This window comes from Fundulus heteroclitus, unplaced genomic scaffold, assembly GCF_011125445.2.
Source record: "Fundulus heteroclitus isolate FHET01 unplaced genomic scaffold, MU-UCD_Fhet_4.1 scaffold_100, whole genome shotgun sequence".
NCBI classification, from domain to species: domain Eukaryota; kingdom Metazoa; phylum Chordata; class Actinopteri; order Cyprinodontiformes; family Fundulidae; genus Fundulus; species Fundulus heteroclitus.
In genome coordinates this window covers 589,423-608,124 of record NW_023396466.1, presented here as the reverse complement: position 1 = coordinate 608,124, position 18,702 = coordinate 589,423, and the positions used below count along the sequence as shown (strand labels likewise).

Below are 18,702 nucleotides of genomic sequence, written 5' to 3'. Positions count from 1 at the left end.
TCTCTAAAGGCTCCGTATTCATGTATGGGAATATGATGCAAAAGGATACAGGTAAATACACATATGCTAAATGGCCAACAAATGGTGGGAAAATAGGCAGGACCAGTGTCTGTGTTTCCCAACTGAGGGCTCCTCCTACCTCATACCACAGGGCCAGTGGTATCTTCTACCCAATCACAGAAGCTGGCAAGGGGAGGCTGACTCCATGCGATTGGTTCAGAGTTTCAGAGAACCCTCCCTTCCTGAGGAGTTGGAGAGTTCACTGTTAGTTTTTTTTCCCCCAGCCACACTTACTGAGTTGCAGAAAAGAGAGAACAGAGAATTTGTCTGCTGCTGCTGTACAGCTCACGGTCGACTCAGGCAGGCGGGCGGCGTGTTGGAGTGAGATTTAGTTTTGCCGTCCATTCAGAGGATCTAGCTGGCTGGATCACACAGACCAACATGTGGGCTGTGTGTCCACAGAAGAAGCAGGTTGGTAATGTCCCCTTCTCCCCTTTTGTCTCTCTGTGTCTGCTCTGTTCTATTTGTATCCGTGGGGCTTTGAGATATATAGATCGAATCTGTGACTCTTCTTGGGTGTCTATTTTGAGCTGGATTACAAGCCATGAGTGTTACAACTCTTGAATGCACTTGTTGAGTTCATGAGCTGGATCAGTTGTTGCTGTGTTGATGCATAGGACATAAGTTGATTCCATGAAAAAAAAAAAAAAGGAGCCACAGAGGAATAGAAATGCTGCCAGTTGGGTGTGGAGAAGAGTTTTTGGGCTCCTTTCGCCATGAAGTACTGCAGCAAGCAGTGTATAACCTGTCAAAAACAGCCCAGACAGGTGTGTATGTGGGTTTCTGCACTCCTGGGTAGTTGGGAAAGTTTCTTTCCACAGCTGGAATCTTACAGCAGGACAGGAGATATCTTTCACTTTCATGCAGATACGTACCTAACCCTCCTCCACTCTCTCCTCCACTTGTTCTCGTTGTCTTTGCAAAACATGAGACTGACCTCTGGCAGGGGAAGACGTGTGACCTTTGTACTTTTCTGTTGTTGTGCCAGCGTGCTGAAACAATACACTTCATAGCACTTGCCCCTGCCTGAGGCTTTAGGAGTGTGAATGTGTGTTTAGAAGTAACCCATTCCTGCAAATCATCCATTAAATGAACTATTTTTGAATTACTGTACCTGTTTTCTTAAATTTTCTATCATTATTTTTTTTTTGGTAGTATAAACTCCAAATATTCGATGTGTTTATACTCTTTGAAGTGGTTGGAAGAGATTGAAATGAAATAATTCAGCTATGTTGGCAGGATTTAGTGCAGCAAATTTATTCCAGATGCGATATGTGAGCAGTGAGTACCACATCCATGCGTTTTTTTGTAAAGCTGCCTTGCAATAATATTCATATTCCTCGGGCTTCATTCTGACAAACTTTAACGTCTGTTGTTGAGATTTTAAGTGATGGACCAACAAAAAAAAAGGTTGAAGAAAAACTTAAACAATAGGCCTCATCGCGCTTAAATACAGTTGTGGCAACATCGTGCTGTGGGTGAGCTTTTCTTCATGAGCTGGTCAGATCGTTGATGGGAAGACTGATGGAGCCAAATATAAAGCAACCCTGGAGGACACTCTGGTAGAGGCTTGAGACTGCGGCAAGGGTTTACCTTCTAGCAGCAGAACAAAAGCCAAAAACATACAGAAGGCCCAAAATAGAATGGCCCAGTCAAAGTCCAGACCTAAATCCTGTTGAAAATGTGTGGCTTTCCTTCCAACCTGAATGAGCTGGACTGTTTGTATTGTGTTTGTTTTTGTAAAGAAGCATGTGTTAAAATTCTAGTCTCTGAATGCAATAAACAAATTGCGACGCTTTCTGCTTCACAATTTTTTGCCAGCTTAAGGGTGTTTTATACATGGGGAAAGTTCAACATGTGCACATACCAACAGTTTGTAATGTAGAAAGTTTTACTGCAGAGATGCCATTATAAAAAGATCAGCTTCCAAATTGCTTTTGGTAAATGTGTCTGCCTTGCTTCAAAACGTGAGCAAACCAGTCCTTTCCGTCCAGAGCACAGCTGTCCTCTGGATCTTCTGTCCCACTGTAATCATGAGTCAGTTCAGGGCGGTCCGGACCCACGTTACACTCTGTTTTCCAGCGTCAAATGCGGCTGTCCTGCTATGGCCGAGTCAGGTTTGGCAGAAACAGACCAAAGGGAGCAGCTCCCTCGCGCCGTTACAGTACAATGATGCCTTGTGTTGCCACCAGCAGAATGCCGCTCTGCCGATGGTGATGAGTGCTTTCTCTCTGTCTCTCTCTCTCTCTGTGTTTTTCTGGCAACTACTGTATGTCTTGCTTTCTCTGACCATCCCTATCCCCCGATCCATGGTGTGAAGGATTAGATAATAGGCAGCTTTAGTGTGGGCAGAGAAAAAGAGGTGTCACAGACCTCTCTTATTTCTTCTCTCTCTCTCTCGCTCTCTCTCTCCCTTCATCCATCTATCTTCTCTCGCTTTGTACCATCTGCGCCATGAGGAGCTTGGCACCAAACCATCTATAAATGCCCAGCCACGTTTATCTTTACTGTATCGTATCTATGTGTGTGCACATGCCTGAAAGAATGCCAGCGGATGGTTTTTGCGTAAAACGACGATGCTCAGATGTGTGGAGCCTCACAAATGGTGGAAATCCCTCAGCATATTTTGCTTCGTCACTTTCTAAATGTCAAGCCCGTAACCACCCGTCCACCAACGGCTTAAACGTTCCACCTATTTCTCTTCTCTCTCGGAGCGCAATCTGTGACAGCACCTCTGCGGATGTTGGTGCTGATGTTTTTGTCATCCAGCCCCAAGTGTTCTTGTCGATGTTTTGCGCGTGTTGCAAGCAGGCCTGGCATAGCGAGGCATATGCTTGGTTTAAAACAATTAGGAACATTTTTGTAAATCCGCAGACACCTGTAGAGAAGTAAAAAAAAACAAAAAAAAACATGTTTTAGGAACGAAGACGTGGGATGAGTAATAATGATGGGATACCTTTAAAAAAGTTTATTTAGGAACTTTTTAAAAAGGCAATAAGGATGTAAAAACCTTAAAAAATAAATGTATATTAATGTATACAGAACAGTTTGCTGCGTAAGACTGTGATGAAGTATTGTGTTGCTCGCCCTCCCTCAGCTTGCTATGTCTCATTCCAGCTGTCCCTTGTAGTTTAGTTTTATTCCAATCCTCCCTTTCTAACCACTGTCAAGCATTTTTTAGGGCATAGCAAATAGTTAAATTAATGATTCATACAATAAATGGAGATACTCCGAGAAAGTTCTGGTGCTGCCAGCTAAGGATGGGCCCATATGGCATTTTCATGATAACCTTCTGTAAAAAAAAAATAGAAAACCTCAAACAAAAATGTGTAACATGATCATAATTCTTTTTATTTAAAAGAACAACACAGTAATGCTAATAAGTTGGAATGATCACCACCTTAGTCAGTGGCCAGTAGCTGGGGGGGGGGCTTCAAATACAAAATCTGTTTGTTTCACCTTCAACACATCCTGTTTGCTTCTGTGACTAGGGAACGTGTTTTACATGCTTACTGTGAAACTGCACTCCTGCCCACAGTTGATGCTAACCTTTACAAGTACCAACATACTGGCATTCATTTTAACAGTGCTTCAACAAATATTTTTGTTTTATTTTGTTGTTAGCACTAGTGGCCTTCATTTATCAGTAAGCCGACAGGAAATGGGGTTGAGAGAGAGGGGTAAGACAAGCAGCAAAGGTGCATCCTCAAACCCAGAATAGCCGCCTCCAGGACTGAGGTCACATGCTCTTCCCCTGCACCACCTCTGCAGCCAGGATTTTTGATTTATAAACTATTTGTTCTATGTTCAAAAAACAAAGAAAAACACTACATGGTTGGTTTGAAGGCTATAGCTTATTAAGTTTTCCAATTTCACCCAGAAGTTGAAATTTCCTTTCATCCTGTGGGGAAAAAAAGTTTAATTTGATATAGAAAAGTCACAGGTTCTTTTTTTTTTTTTTTACCCTCTGACCTTCACCCCAGTCTTGAAAATCCAACACAAAGCCAGAGCTTTTCTTTGTGTGATCATGTTGTTACAGTGTTTGACAGTAAAAAATGCAAACAAGCACATAGCAATTCATCTGAAGACATCATTCCATCCAATGCAGACAAGCAGCAGCTCTACTCCCAGAACACTTCAGCCGCTTATATCAGTACATTTCTCTTTTGTTCATAAAAGAAATTTGTAAAATTTCATCATTTCTGAGTGATGTAAGCACGAGGAAGAAATAGCAAGTGGTATCAAATATTAATAATGAAACTTGGATCAGTGGTATCAAAGGTGAATCTGCGTAACTCTAGAGAGTGTAGACCAACCATAAATCTAAACTAGTCTAAAGCATCCAGATTAGAGTTACAGTGGGACTCTTGCTATGAGTCCAACAAAATACCCAGAAAAATTTCCTTATAGCTAAATACATAAAGTGGACAAAAGAGAAAGGCTTTCCCTGCTCAGACACACAAAAAAGTACAGCTTTGTTTCCATATGTCTAATAAGCAATTATTTTGCCAGTGATCAGCAAAAACCTAAAGGGTTTTAGTCTGTCTAAAATATAAAAAATCAGTTGGGTTATATTTTAAATATTCTAACTTGTGAAAAACAGGAGTTTCATAAAAGACAAGCCAGAACATTTTACATCTGGGCCAAATTCTTCCCACACTGATAAGGAAAATTATCAGTGAGCCAAACCTTTGCCTGCCAAACACGCAACTCCATGGCACAACTTAATATTTAACAGGAACAGAACTAATATGAAATGCAGATATTTGTTGTACTAGTTTCAGATTGACATGGGCAGTGTGACCTTTTCTGCCTTTCCTTCTGTCTCTAATGGGCCCAGATTCTGCAACCGAAACAGAGGTATTGGAAGTTATGTTTCAAAAACACACGCTCATGAATTAGGCTTCTAATCTCCTCGCGTTGTAAAACCACAAAGAGGAAGTGTGCAACGTTACGGCAAACCTTGGGAAGATCAATAGAACCAAATTAGATATCATAAATATGCAAAGACTAAACAGTATGTCCCCATTATTTTTGCTTGATGCTCCCTTCACCTGTTATTGACATGACTGGTTGTAAAACATTAATGTCAGATGATCATAGACAAATGTTATGCGAGCGAGAGACAAATAGTTAACTTTTACAGCTGTTATCTATTATTCATTGCGACTAATAATTATTTAAAGTGACACAGAGAATTGCACGTCCACATTGGCCTTTTAGCTTTGCAAGAATGTTGTTTTATGACCACACATATGACCATTACAATACAGGAGTTTATTTCATTTTTCAGTGGAAAACAGAACAGAATAACCTTCAGTGATGTATGGATGATAACAGATAGTTTGATGTGGAGGAGAAGTTGCATGACCTATTGCTAAAGAGGGAATAAGCGATGTGATCGAAGACGAAGCCTGGACAGTGGAGTCTTCAGCCAAGTGTCAGCAAAAAGCTGACATACAGTACAGGAAACAACCAAACAACTATTTTCCCTGCTAATTTTCCCGTCTTTATATATTATAATGGATTATTTACAGCAACTGCACAATCAGCATAAACACCAAGTAAGGCAATACTGTGCTTTTGCTTTAGACTGGCTCTGTAGTAACGTCTCTGACTCCAACTGGAAGTACAAGTGGGCTAATAGCTTGTGGAGGAAAAGCTGCATGTACAACTGCTTTAGAATGAGGCGACTGGTGCAGCTGATCCAAAGACCAGTGAAAGAGTGGTGTGCTTGGAGACAAAGGCTGGGTAGCAGACCCTTAAGACAAGTATTGCATGGAGCTGGCCTGCAGGAAATTTCTACAAACCACCACTGTTTGGCTTTTAATTTTCATTCTTTATACAGTGGTTTGCAAAAGTAAGAAAGTACCCCTGTTCTACGTTTGTCACATTACAACCATAAAATTAATATATTTTATTGGAATCTTATGTGAAAGACCAACACTAAGTAGTATACAATTGTGAAGTAGAAGGAAAGTACATATGATTTAAAACATTTTTTTTTTTTTTTACAAATAAAAAAACTTAAGTGTGGTGTGCAAAAGTATTCAGCCCCCTTTTTTTTCTGAGTCCAACCAATTGATCTCAGAAATTGCCTAATGAAGGCCAATGACGGCCTCAGAGGTTGGTTTAGATGATAATGGGGGAGCAAATAGCATCATGGAGACCAAGGTACACACCAGACAGGTCAGGGATAATGTTGTGGAGAAGTTTAAAGCAGGCTTAGGCTATAAAAAGATTTCACATGCTTTCAACATCTCATGGAGCACTGTTCAATCCATCATCCGGAAATGGAAAGTATGGCACAGTATGGCACAACTGTAAACCTACCAAGACATGGCTGTCCTCCTAAACTTACAGGCCGAAAAAGGAGAGCACTGATCAGCTATGCAGCCAAGAGGTTAGCAGTGAGTACGGACTTCAGAGATCCACAGCTCAGGTGTGGCAATCTGTCCACAGGACAACTATTAGTCATGCACAAATGTAATTTTTATGGAAGAGTGGTAAGAAGAAAGCCTTTGTTAAAAGAAAACCATAAGAAGTGCCGTTTGCAGTCTGCCAGAAGCTATTTTGGGGACATGGCAGAAATGCGGAAGAAGGTGGTTTTGTCGGACGAGACCAAAATTGAACTTTCTGGCCCAAATGCAAAATGCTATGTGCGGCGGTGGACTAACACTGCACATCAATATGAACACACAATCCCCTCTGTCAAATATGGTGGCGGCAGCGGCAGCCTCATGCTCTGGGGGTGCTTTTCTTCAGCAGAGACAGGGAAGACGGTCAGAGTTGATGGGAAGATGGATGGAGCCAAATACAGGGGAATCTCTTAAGAAAACCTGTTGGAGTCTGCAAAAAAACTTGAGACTGTGGGGGAGGTTTACCTTCCAGCAGAATAATGACCTGAAACATAAAGCCAGGGCTACAATAGGATGGTTTAAAACAAAACATATTCATGTGTTAGAATGGCTCAGTCAAAGTCCAGACCTAAACCAAATCAAGATGTGGCAAGATCTGGAAGCTGCTGTTCACAAACACTCTCCGTCTACTCTGACTGAGCTTGAGCTGTTTTGCAAAGAAGAAAGGGCAAACATTTCAGTCTCGTGATGTGCAAAGCTGGTAGAGACATACCCTAAAAGACTTGCAGCTGTAATTGCAACAGTAGGTGGTTACACAAAGTATTGACTCAGGGGGGCTAAATTCTTTTGCACAATGCCCTTTTTGTATATTATTATTATTATTTTCTTTTATTATTGTATATTTGTATATAAAAAATAAATCATGTATCATTTTCTTTTTATTTCTCCCTTGTATACCACTTTGTGTTGGTCTTTCATATAAAATTCCAACAAATATATTCACGTTTGTGTTTTTAATGTGACAATATGTGATTTTATTTCTGTTTGTTTGTCTTTTGTTCCTGACCGGCTCCATGAGACTGGCATTAAATCCGGGCAATCCACAGGGCATACTTGTGGGTTAATATGCTAACATCCTTTGGTCCAGAACAGGAAGGGTGTGTCTCAATTCAGGTTCTGCATCCTTCAAAGGACCCGGTCTACAGGGGCTTGGTCCTTTGTCGGCCATGAAAAAGATCTGAAGAGATCGGCTTGTGAAATGGGACAGTCTAGCCCTTACTGGCTGTCCCCGCCCTTAGCTCACTGTAACTCCTGTTGCCTAGAAACCAAAACAGCGTGAAGCAGTTTTGAAGCCAAACGAATGAAGCCTGAAAGTTAATCTTGTTGTCTCCACTGTAAATAACTGTACACAGTTTTTATATCTTCTTTACATATTCATAATAGCTCACAATCTTTTGTTTAAAATGTTGTGGTTTTATCATCTCAGTTCATTCTCATTCATTAATAAAGCAAATGTTCAAAGTAATTTTATGCTCAATTCAGTTCAAATTAAAAAATACTTTATTTATCCCACAGGGAAATTAAGTGTTGATGTAACTCATTTTGTCAAGGAGTTATTATAGATGCTGATGGCTGTGGGCAGTACAGATCTCCTGTAGCGGTCCGTTTTACAAGCAATCTGAAGAAGCCTTTGACTGAATAGGCTCTGTTTTCCAAAGACAGTGTCATAAAGAGGATGTCCAGGATTGTCCATAGTTTTCTTGATTTTATGCATGTCGTGCTATCATGCACTGTTTTAAGTTATTTAATGTTTAATAAATAACTCTCGGTCTGTTAGGTATTGTCCGGTGAATATCAGCCCAAACAGCTGCTATTAGGACAATAGTTGAAAGGAATGATTCGAGCACTGGCGTTCTTTTAACAGCAAACTCTGCACACATATAGAATAAATGACTGAGAACTTCTCTTCAAGTTCAAGAATTTATTACCAGAAATAAAATGAACATCCAGAGAACATGACTAATGCTGTTTATGAGAATTAACACTATATTTCAATCAACGAATCCTCTCTACTAGGCTAGTGAAGCTTAACAATAACTACTAAGCAAAATTAAGATAAAAAGGAGCTAAGGAACTATGTGTACACAAAAGAAACAAAGAGGACAAAATAAGATAGTTGTTCCAAGTTAGAGAACTAAAGTTCCTCTTAAAGAACATGCAATGAGATCAAATTAGCTTAACTTATTTAGAACATTTGGTATGTATTTCAACCCATTCACAATGCAAATCCTGAGTTAAACAAAACATTATTTGAGGAAATAACATTTTAAAGAATGATTTGCTCAGTAAAATCAATATCTTTAGGATCCTTGATTTTATTAATGCAATTATTCCTCCGGGAAGCTAGGGAGCGCTGTGGCGATCGGTCGTCTCATGGGAGTAATCCTAAAGTTATAGTTATAAACACCATTAAATCGACATTAATGTTCCCTTTTAATACCGTAATAACGCTCCTAGCATTATCGAGCGATGGCAGAGTGAAACAAAAACAAGCATTATGTTTAAAACAAACCGTAGTTGCGTTGACCCGGTGGTAGCACTAACGTTATCCGGGAAGCTAATAGTGCTGTGCTAGCGGACATTTGCCACTAATTTAAAAAAGACTAATATTTTGTAATAATGAGCAGACCGGAAACACAAACATTAATATCCCATCAATGTATAAAACCGTAAAAACACACTTGGCCTGTGAAGGGGGGGTCGCAGAGTGGTCTCTCTGCACGGTCTTTCCTGGTGTGGCTGTGTTCGTTCTCTGGAGGCTGCGGCATACTCAGCTTTCCTGCTACAGTTAGCTTCGATCCAGCCTGCATATGTGGCGGTTCTCCTAAATCCAGTCAGATCCTCCACTCCGCAGAGGGATATGAGAGTGTTCTCCCCAATGCTGCTAGGGCAGCGGGCGAAAGAGAGTGTTTGTCCGTGGCCAGGGATTTTTATACAGTGGCTTTCCCTGAGGACCTGTAAAAATCTCACATTTCAGTAGCTTTAAACCTTAGTTTGATTTTTGTTCTTCATAGGCGTGATTGCACAACATGCAAAATCCTTCTTTGCATCATTGTCTCCAGAGGTTCCACAGTCATTCTCATAAGCTTCACTGTTGAGTCTCCAGTCCAGTCTGTTGTCTAGATGAACACTGAGGTATTTGTATTCCTCAAACACCTCCACTTCTTCTCCCATGATGGATATTGGGTTTGATCTAATCCTGTTTGTCCTGAAATCTACAATCATCTCCCTTTGTTTTGTTCACATTTAAGGTGGGATGAATGTTTCTACACCATGCCACAAAGCAGTCCACCAGCTCTCTGTACTCAGCTTCTTGTTCATCTCTGGTACACCTGACAACTGCAGAATTATCCGAGTATTTCTGTTGATGACAGGAGTCAGACTTGTGTTGTTAGTCTGAAGTGTACAGAGTGAAAATGACTGGTGAGAGTACAGTGGATATTGAAATATACCACTAAATAAAATTCATTAATGACATGTCTGAGCATTATTTTAAATTAAGCAATATGTCAACACAGAGAGCAGATATTTTGGGTTTACATAGCTTAACTAACTTTTCACCAAAACACTTTTTAAAAGTTATTTTTTGTCACAAAAAGTCTGATACATATCCAACTTCATTCACAGTATTTCAGTCCTCTCTGCGATTACTGTTTCCGTTTGAACAATTCTCTTGAACCCGCAATGAATCATGGGATAGGGTGGGCTATGAAAGATACACCGGAGCCATCCTTTAAATCGGGGAAAACCAAATTAAAAAAGTAAGGGCTACTCTGGGAAAGGACCACAGAGACGCCAATTTAGTCAACAAAGCAGGAAACTGAGGACACAGTGTGATGATCCCGGCACTGGTACTGATCTGTCCTCCTATCAGTACACCTGCTCATCTCCATCGTGTCTGCAATTAGTCCTCATTGGTTCCATGTGTTTTCACCTCCTTATAATCCCTGTGCAGATCAGATGCCAGTGCCAGATTGACTCAAGCTAATCGAATGAGCTTTCCAGCGTTTACTTCCCTGCCTACCTGTGTCCTGACCCCTGTGATTCTTCTGAGCCTACCTGTGAACGAACCTGGACTGGACCTGGACTTTCCCTGTCGGACCTCCCCTTCTGTACCGCCGCCGGATAATCGCCCTTCTGTGTTTTGGACCCGGACTCCCCTGGATTACGTCCCTGGAAAAGCCCCTATCGGATGCCCTGCCAGTTCGCCCGCAAAGGGACCTCCGCTCCCGGATCAGTCCGCTTGGTTTTCTGCCGGCTCTCCAGACTCAGCTACCCCGACTTCAGGGGTTAATCACACTAAACGCGAGCTACTGCGCGTGGAGAGGGCGAGTCCACTTCCCGCTTGTAAATAAAAAACATTGAAAACGCCACTGACCTGTGTCAGTTGAAATCTGAGTCCTGTTCTCGTACATTACACACAGTTGGTTTATGCAAAACTGGATATAACGGTTTGCATAAAATAAGTCTAAATTTGAAGTGCAACATTTAGAACGATACTTTTTGTGAACAGTTTGAATGCTTGAACCCCTCTGGCCTGGTATCGGTGCTTCAGTCTGCTGTTGGTGGTATTATAGTGTGGATATCTTCTGGGCACACTTCAGGCCTCTCAGTTCAAACCGAGCATTCTTTGAACATTGCAGCCCACCACTAGTGCTGCCACAGATTACCAATTTCAAAAAGGCTACTTCCATCGGGATAATCCACCGTGTCATAATGCTCAAATCATGGTTTCTTGGAACATGACAGTGAGTTCACTGTACTCCATTTTCTCCACAGTCACCAGATCGGAAAGGAAAATTTGCATCATGGATGTGCAAAGCTGCAGTGACTGTGTGGCGCTATTCATATGGAGCAAAGTCTCTGTGGAACGTATCATGCGCCCAGGTTGAATCTACCAAGGTGGAGATGAACTGCCACTAAAATCCATGTTACTTATGAGAATAGTGAGTAACCTATGCATACAGTACCAGATTCCTTCTTGTCTGGAAATTTCTCACAGCTGAGGAGCAGTTTTGTACCAAAGTCGTATCTTATTGCAGCAAACTGCTTCTTTGGGCAGGGATTTAATTATTAGCAGTAGCCCATGTTTACAAGTAGCACTGGTTTTCATATTAATTAGTCAGTATTTTCTAAAAAATAATAATAAAACATCCTACTGTAACATCCAGCTCTTGCCATTGAGTTAGATGACAATCAATGTGTCTGATTCCTTGGATAATTTTTCCAATTCTTTTTTCTAATTTTTTTTTCTTCAAGTGATCTTAACGCTTATGATAAAAGGCAGAATTTCCCTGTTAGTTGTGTAAAACAAATTAACAAGAGCCCTTTTTTTCTTTTTTTCTTGCATGTTTTCTTCTACCACGCTCTTTTGACGCCCCGCAGTTGCTCTCCCACTAAATGACATTTTGAGGAGGCTAACACACAAGAACAGAGGCAGATGTTCCAAACTGCTTGTGTTGATATTTATATATAAGCAGCTTGCTCTGTAGCTGTTCAAATTATCACCATGACAACAGGACAGGAAGCAGGAAGTAGGAGTTCCATCAGAATGGAAGACAGAGATAATTCCCTTCTCAGGTTGCATATTGAAGACAGAGATAGCTTCAGTTGCTGTTTGTATGGTCATGTGAATACATGCACTTTCATCTGTTTATTTTGTTGAGGCCAACATACACTGAAAAAAATATTTTGCATTCCAGGTCTTTTTGAAGACCTCTGAGTGGTTAAGCCTGCTGGAGGTCACGGATATGCTCAGTGTTGGGAGATGACTGCTGTTAAACTGCTCTGGAATGTGGGATTACATACGCAACGTTTCCTCTGAGAAATTGCCTTTCCCACGAGGACGTGCAATTTGAGCTTTGTTTCTTCACTTCAATTTTAGTTATTTTTGAAATGTGGAGTTGCAGAGTCAACTTTATGTTTTCAATTACTGGTTTGCACTGGATTGAAACTCATCTTTAGGTGAATTTAAAGAGCATATAGCATAATCTTTACGACTTTTCCTTTACAACATTTGACTTTCAACTGTGTTTGGTTAGACACTAATAAAAATGTAAAGAAAAAAAATTTTTTTTTTTGAAAGGGTAAAAAAAATAGCACAAGGCACCCAGAAACACAACAGCAAAGTTGCAGCTGAGTGATGACTTTATATTTGGATGGCAGAACATGGGCTAACATGGGATAACTCAAAGGCCACACCAGACAGTGTAGTGATCGCCAAGACTACTGATCCAATTAAAGTTCATATAGTGAGGTTTTAAAAAGGAATTTTTCCAGTCAGGAGAAGGAATGAAGAAATGTTTTAGAGGCAGTAGCTTGGAGACCTAACAAACTGGATTTGAATGCTCTCTGTGGTTAGCTTAATCTATTACTAATGTGATGAGTGGCCACTTGTGGAAAAAAGATGTACAATGAAAGACTATTTTGGCAGTGTTTAGGTAGACCTGGTTACCTTTCCGACATATACCTCGCATCTCACCCAATGACTGCAACCCTGGAAGGAAAATCGGATGGATGGATGGATGGATGGATGGATGGATGGATGGATGGATGGATGGATGGGTGGATTTGGGAAAACAATGTTACTTCTCTGGCTCTAACAGCATTGATGTACATTGGCTTGTGCCAGGGTGTTTCTTCATTCAGCTGTGTCACCAAGATTAGCCTCCTTTATGTTAGAAAGCCTTGCAGTTATGTGCAAGTTTTACTTTTCTACACAAGATCCGTCCATGTTTTACTCATCAGGGTTTAGCTGCACTACTTTTATGTAGCTATCATAACTGTTATCCTAAACTCTATAAGGGAAAATAACCCTTGTGGACACTCTTTTGCTCTTTACCTGGTAACTTCAACAGATCACCCACATTTTTTGTATATTAAAAGTGCTCACTCACTTTTACCATTCTCCACTCCTTATAGAAAGGTGCTTTTTGCTTAGAAAAACAGTCTATTCTTTGTTTACAGCAGGACACAATGCCAGGCTTCAAGACTCTTAAGTCATCGTGTATATATGAAAGTGCATATCTACTATTGAGGACGTGACTCAGTTTGATGTTTTTATGTCCCAAAAGTGTGCTTTAAATTGTTTATCTGCTTTTAAAAACAGGAGAAAGGCCAAATATATTTTCATTTTCTTGTACTTTAGTCATTTTTTGGTTTCTGGCTCTAACTTTGAATTATATTTGGCCTCTAATGCTACTGAAATTGTACCACTTTCCACAGGTAAGCAAAGCACCTCTCCATCCCACATGTGCACGCATTTGCACAGGTAAATGCAAGACTTCCCTACCATGCACTCAGACTTGGTTATTTTCCTATTTTAAAATGGTGTTTCCCAGCTAAACAACATGTAAATAAACTAGAGCTGTCCATAACAGTTTCCACTTAATGGTCAAGAATAAATTTCTCTCCTTCTATGTCTTTCTCCGCTGAGTTGAGCAAACAATATGAGAGCCCATATGCCATAATTTGTTTTGCACAACACTCTGAAAATCACCTGGTAACGCTACATGCACGGTTACACTCTGAGGGCACAGTAAAAAAAAACAAAAAAAACAATGCTTACTCTTGTGTTTATAGAAACTGACTTCGAGGTTGGTTTCAGATGCAGCATTTTAGTATGACAGGAATTTCATTGGTTACACAGTGTTAGCGTCAGAATCAGCATCAGAGCCAATAGACCAGAGCTGTGGGACTTGTATCACATGAAACGATACACAGTGGATATGGTCGGATGTGAAAAGAATATAACAGAATTATTACATTACTGCCACTTTGGCACATTATTATTTGTTTTTTAAATGGTGACACTCTGAAAGTCAACTCATGTACTTATGCCCCCTCATTGAGCCTCCGGACCCTTAAGGGGTTTAAAAAAGGCAATATTCCTTTGTTAAAGGGAACTGATTTGATACAAAAATTTCCATTTGAAAAGGTGACTGCAACCTGCCAGTGAGTTATGGTGACTTGTATGACTGTGTGAGCATGCTGGATCTTGTTTGCTGGTGTGGGAACGTTTACTGCTTAGCCCTTTAACTGTTGGAGTAGTGTGTGCGTGTCATGTGTTTATCACAAACGTTCTAAAACATTTGTGGCGGAGGAAGAAAATCCCTCGTTGGAATTGCCTTGTTAGGAATTACAATTGAACAATTAACTGTATTTCAGGATAATTAAACTGCCATCTAACAGACCTATAAAAGCTATCTTTTCTCATTTCTTACCAATAGTCATTCTGTCATCCTTTTTTACATTGACGAAAAAGACCCATATACAACCACTCCTACAGTTGAAGAACCAGATGGACCATTTCTTTGTCGAGAGAGAGAGAGAGAGAGAGAGAGAGAGAGAGAGAGAGAGAATTTAAGGAAAAGAAAAACTGGCTGGGGAACATTACTGCATCTAAAACAAGGATAGAAAACAAAGCAAAGAACCATAAGGCCAAACTGTTCAAAAAAAGTGTAAGGTTCCCGTTTGTTTTTTAATTCAGGGGTATATCAGTAAGAAAAACAACCCTCTCAAGATTGGAGGACTGTCTCTCCTACACTAAAAATGCCTCAACTGTGGAAATGTGGTCACACCTTAGGTAGCCTTTATAAAAGGATTTGGTTCTTCTGCTGAATCAGCTCTCCCCTCTCTTTCTTTTCCCTTGTGCTACTCTCCTCCTGAGACCGGTTCTATTTCTATTCTTTCTACACACTCTTAGGGAGGTTTTTATAATGGACCATGTGAGTATGGGAAGACTTGGGTGACTAATCATTGAGCTCAGAGAGTATTGCACATGAATGGGTGTTCCCTTTGTGTCAGCTTTTTTTTTCCTGATGGAAGAAAATGTGGATTACAGTGTGCTAGGATGTTACACACCCTTTCATTTTAATGCCCATGGGACTGGAGAGTAAAGTTTTGGACCACAAGTAGTAGGAGGACTTTGAAAAGGTTGTGACAAGGTGGTGTTGTTTTCAAGAATTGTTCATGAATGAAATCCCATTTAAAGGTCATGAAGTAATGACTCAGCAGTAAAGGTAACAGAGAAATTAGCAGATGTCTTTCATTAGGGTAAGCTAACGTTCCCCTCCCCGTTTGTTTTGGTTAGCTTTGCTCATAAGTTTTTTATGTTTGCTCCCCTGCTCTTTTGTGTGCTTGTCTGACGGTACTTTGCTTTGTCACTGCTTTGTTACCTGCACATCCCCTTTCCGGCTGTTAGGATGGAGAAGAAATTGGACTTTAGTGACTTTGAATGCAGTGTTTGATATAGTGCTTTTATTTCGTGCCAGGTGGGCTGGTCTAAGTATTACAGATCTAACCATCATTCACGTTTACAAAGAATAGTCTGAAAAGTGAAAAACATCCAGCGGGCTGCAATTGCGTGGACAAAAAATACCACTGATGTCAGAAGACGATGGGTTGTCCCATTCAAAGTGATGGAAGGGTAACTGTAGCTCAAATATCCCCTTCTTACAACTAAGGTATGCAGAAGATCATCTCTGGATGCACATGCTGGTGAAGATTCTCAGTCATCCAGGTCATGGTCATTCCAAAAAAAGTAAAAAACACAGCAACTGGACTTGTTTTCTGTAGTTGAAGACGTTTCGCTTCCTCTCCAGGAGGCTTTCTCAATTCAAAAGGTCTAGAGTAATGATGAGTACCAAGCTTTATACTACTGCTTTATACTACTGGCAGTAGTATAAATCTTGGTACTTATCATTACTCTAGACCTTTTGAATTGAGAAAGCTTTTTGGAGAGGAAGCGAAACGTCTTCAACTACGGAAAACAAGTTCAGTTGCTCAAACTGGACTCTGTATCACATGTGTCCTGCATTGTTTACATTTCAATTGCTGTACTGTGAAATCACTGCTGCACTTTATCCTGAAACTGTCCTGCAAAGTTACTTTATTATAAAACCCACTGCAATTCACTGAAATTCTCAAGCTGTATGCAAACGAAATTTCATTCTGTACGCACTCTGTGCTTACAAAATGACAATAAAGTTTGTCTAAGTCTAAATTTGTTTTACTTTTTTTGGAATCTCTGGATGCACAAAACTTCGAACCTTGAGGCAGACAGGCTAAAGAAGCAGAATACCACACCAGGTGACACATTTGAGAGCTAAGGACAAGAAACTACAATTCACACAGGCCCACCAAAACCGGAGGATAACAGCTTGTAAAAATGCCGCTTGGTCTGGTGAGTCCGGTTCAGCAGCAACGTTTGGCTGGTAGGGTTAGAATTTGGTGTGAACAACACCAAAGAAGGCACTTAACATGTGCCTTCTTATTTTTAACACTAAGCAATGTCTTTTTCTGGCCATGGATCCAGGCTAATTTCTATCAGTGGATCTGGACTGATGGAAAAGATGTCTAATGATGTGCAATTATTTATTTTTTTGCCAGAATTTGGGCCTACCTGGGGGTGGGGTGGGGGGGGATTGTTGTTTTGAAGTAATACAAAATATAACGTGTCAGATTGGCTCAAAAAAGTTGAAAGCCGTGTTAAAACTGTAAGAGCCTTGTAGGCAGAGTTTTGGATAAACTGGGGCCTTTCCAATGTAATAATTGGTAACCTAAACAGGTCTCGCTTGCTTTAGTTTAAGCAGGAAGTTATTAAAAAATGTTTGAAGGTTTGTGCAACAGTAGGAGGTGCCAAGGTTTTGGCCTCTGACTACACTAGAAGCAGTTCCTTCAATGCAACATGTTCTCAGCTCTACTGCTCTTGATCCTGTTGAGGAAAATTGAAGACTGCCTTGTCTGATGAGGGTGAAAGAACAATACGTGTTTTCAGGGAAGAGTTGTACATTCACTGTAATGTTACTTGGCATCTTAGCTTTGGTGACCAGTTTGGTCAAAGACAAGAAAGACCTTACTAATATAAAAAGCTGAAAAGTGAGTTTAGTCTTTTGCTGGCAGGGGAATTTGATGTTAATGGAAAACATCACGAGTTGCCTATGGACAACGAGCAGTGATGTGCTTTAATTTCACTCCCCTCAGCATTCAGAATGCTTAAAGGGCTTAAAACAGCAAGCATCTAGGACCTATTGTTTTTTTCTAATTTCTCATATCTAATGACTACTTGTAGCCACTTTTTAGAGAATTAAAGAATGTGCCCAAGGTGGATTAGGCAATCAAAAATAAAAAAAAGAGAAATCAACATTAAAATTATTATTATTAATAATAATAATAATAATAATAATAATAATAATAATAATAATAATAATAATAATAATAATAATAATGCTGTTTTTTTCTCATTTTGTGGAAAACATAGGAGGGAAAGCTTGATATGCAACCAACAGGTTTCAAAACCTACTAGAAGAATATCTTGTGGAATAGAGATCCACTTAGGAAAAAAACTTATCTTGGATAATAATAACAATTGCAAGATCAGGGGTTTTGTTCTTGAGCTTGGCTCTGTTTTGTTAAAAAGTTAAAAAAGTAAAAAAAAAAAAAGTTAAAAACAAATATGCATATTTTTTACTTGATAAGTAAATAATAAGGGATTTGATCAAGCTGAGCTTATCACCAAATGTATTAGATACAGTATTCAAGCTTGGTATAGCATCAATTCGTCTTCATCTTATCAATCTTGCCTTTGAAGTTGTTTTTTTCTCCCTGGATGCAAGGATAATAATATTGATCATACCGCTTTTGTTTATTGAACGTTGAGATTTTTTACAAGGATCATTTAATTAATGAAATAACTATTTAAATTGAACAAAGTTACTTTCAAACCATGATATCATAGCTGTGTGTGTGGTGGATGTGTCTTTCTGTATGCACATTTGTCACAGACCCTAGTCATTTTCTGACTCAAAATAGAACAGCTGGTTAGAATGAGGTCAGGAAGGTCAAAAGTCAAATTACTGTTCTTCCCACGTGGGAGTGTGGACTTAAGGAAGTGGATCTTAAATTCATTCATCAGCAAGTGACTAAATTATCGTAATAATATCCTCACTCCTACAGGTACGCCCTGCTCTGGGGTCTGACTGCTAAGCATGCTCGGCAAGGCTCAGCCAACTACCAGCAACCTCAATCTGGTGAACTCTGAAGTTTCTGAAACCACACCAGCTTCGGACACACATGACGGTATCAACATGGCCGACCTTGTGGAAAGTCTGGATGCCAGAGAGTTGGACCTCGAGGAGGGAGAGGAGCTTGACTATGATGGGAACTACCTGGGTATGTGTTTCCTAATTTCCTATGGGGTGGTGGGGAGCAGATATTTCTGTTA

At 40.1% G+C, this 18,702-nt stretch overlaps 1 protein-coding gene across 1 annotated transcript in view; it reads left to right on the top strand.

Moving 5' to 3' along the window:
• The first annotated feature begins 292 nt into the window (after positions 1–292).
• Positions 293–18,702, top strand: part of pld1a (phospholipase D1a) — a 49,163-nt gene continuing 30,753 nt past the window's right edge. Inside the window, exons 1-2 of the mRNA XM_012875728.3 lie at positions 293–471; positions 18,435–18,650. Of these exons, the coding sequence (XP_012731182.2) occupies positions 18,467–18,650 (184 nt within the window). The 5' untranslated portion in view covers positions 293–471; positions 18,435–18,466. The remainder of the gene's footprint in view (positions 472–18,434; positions 18,651–18,702) is intronic.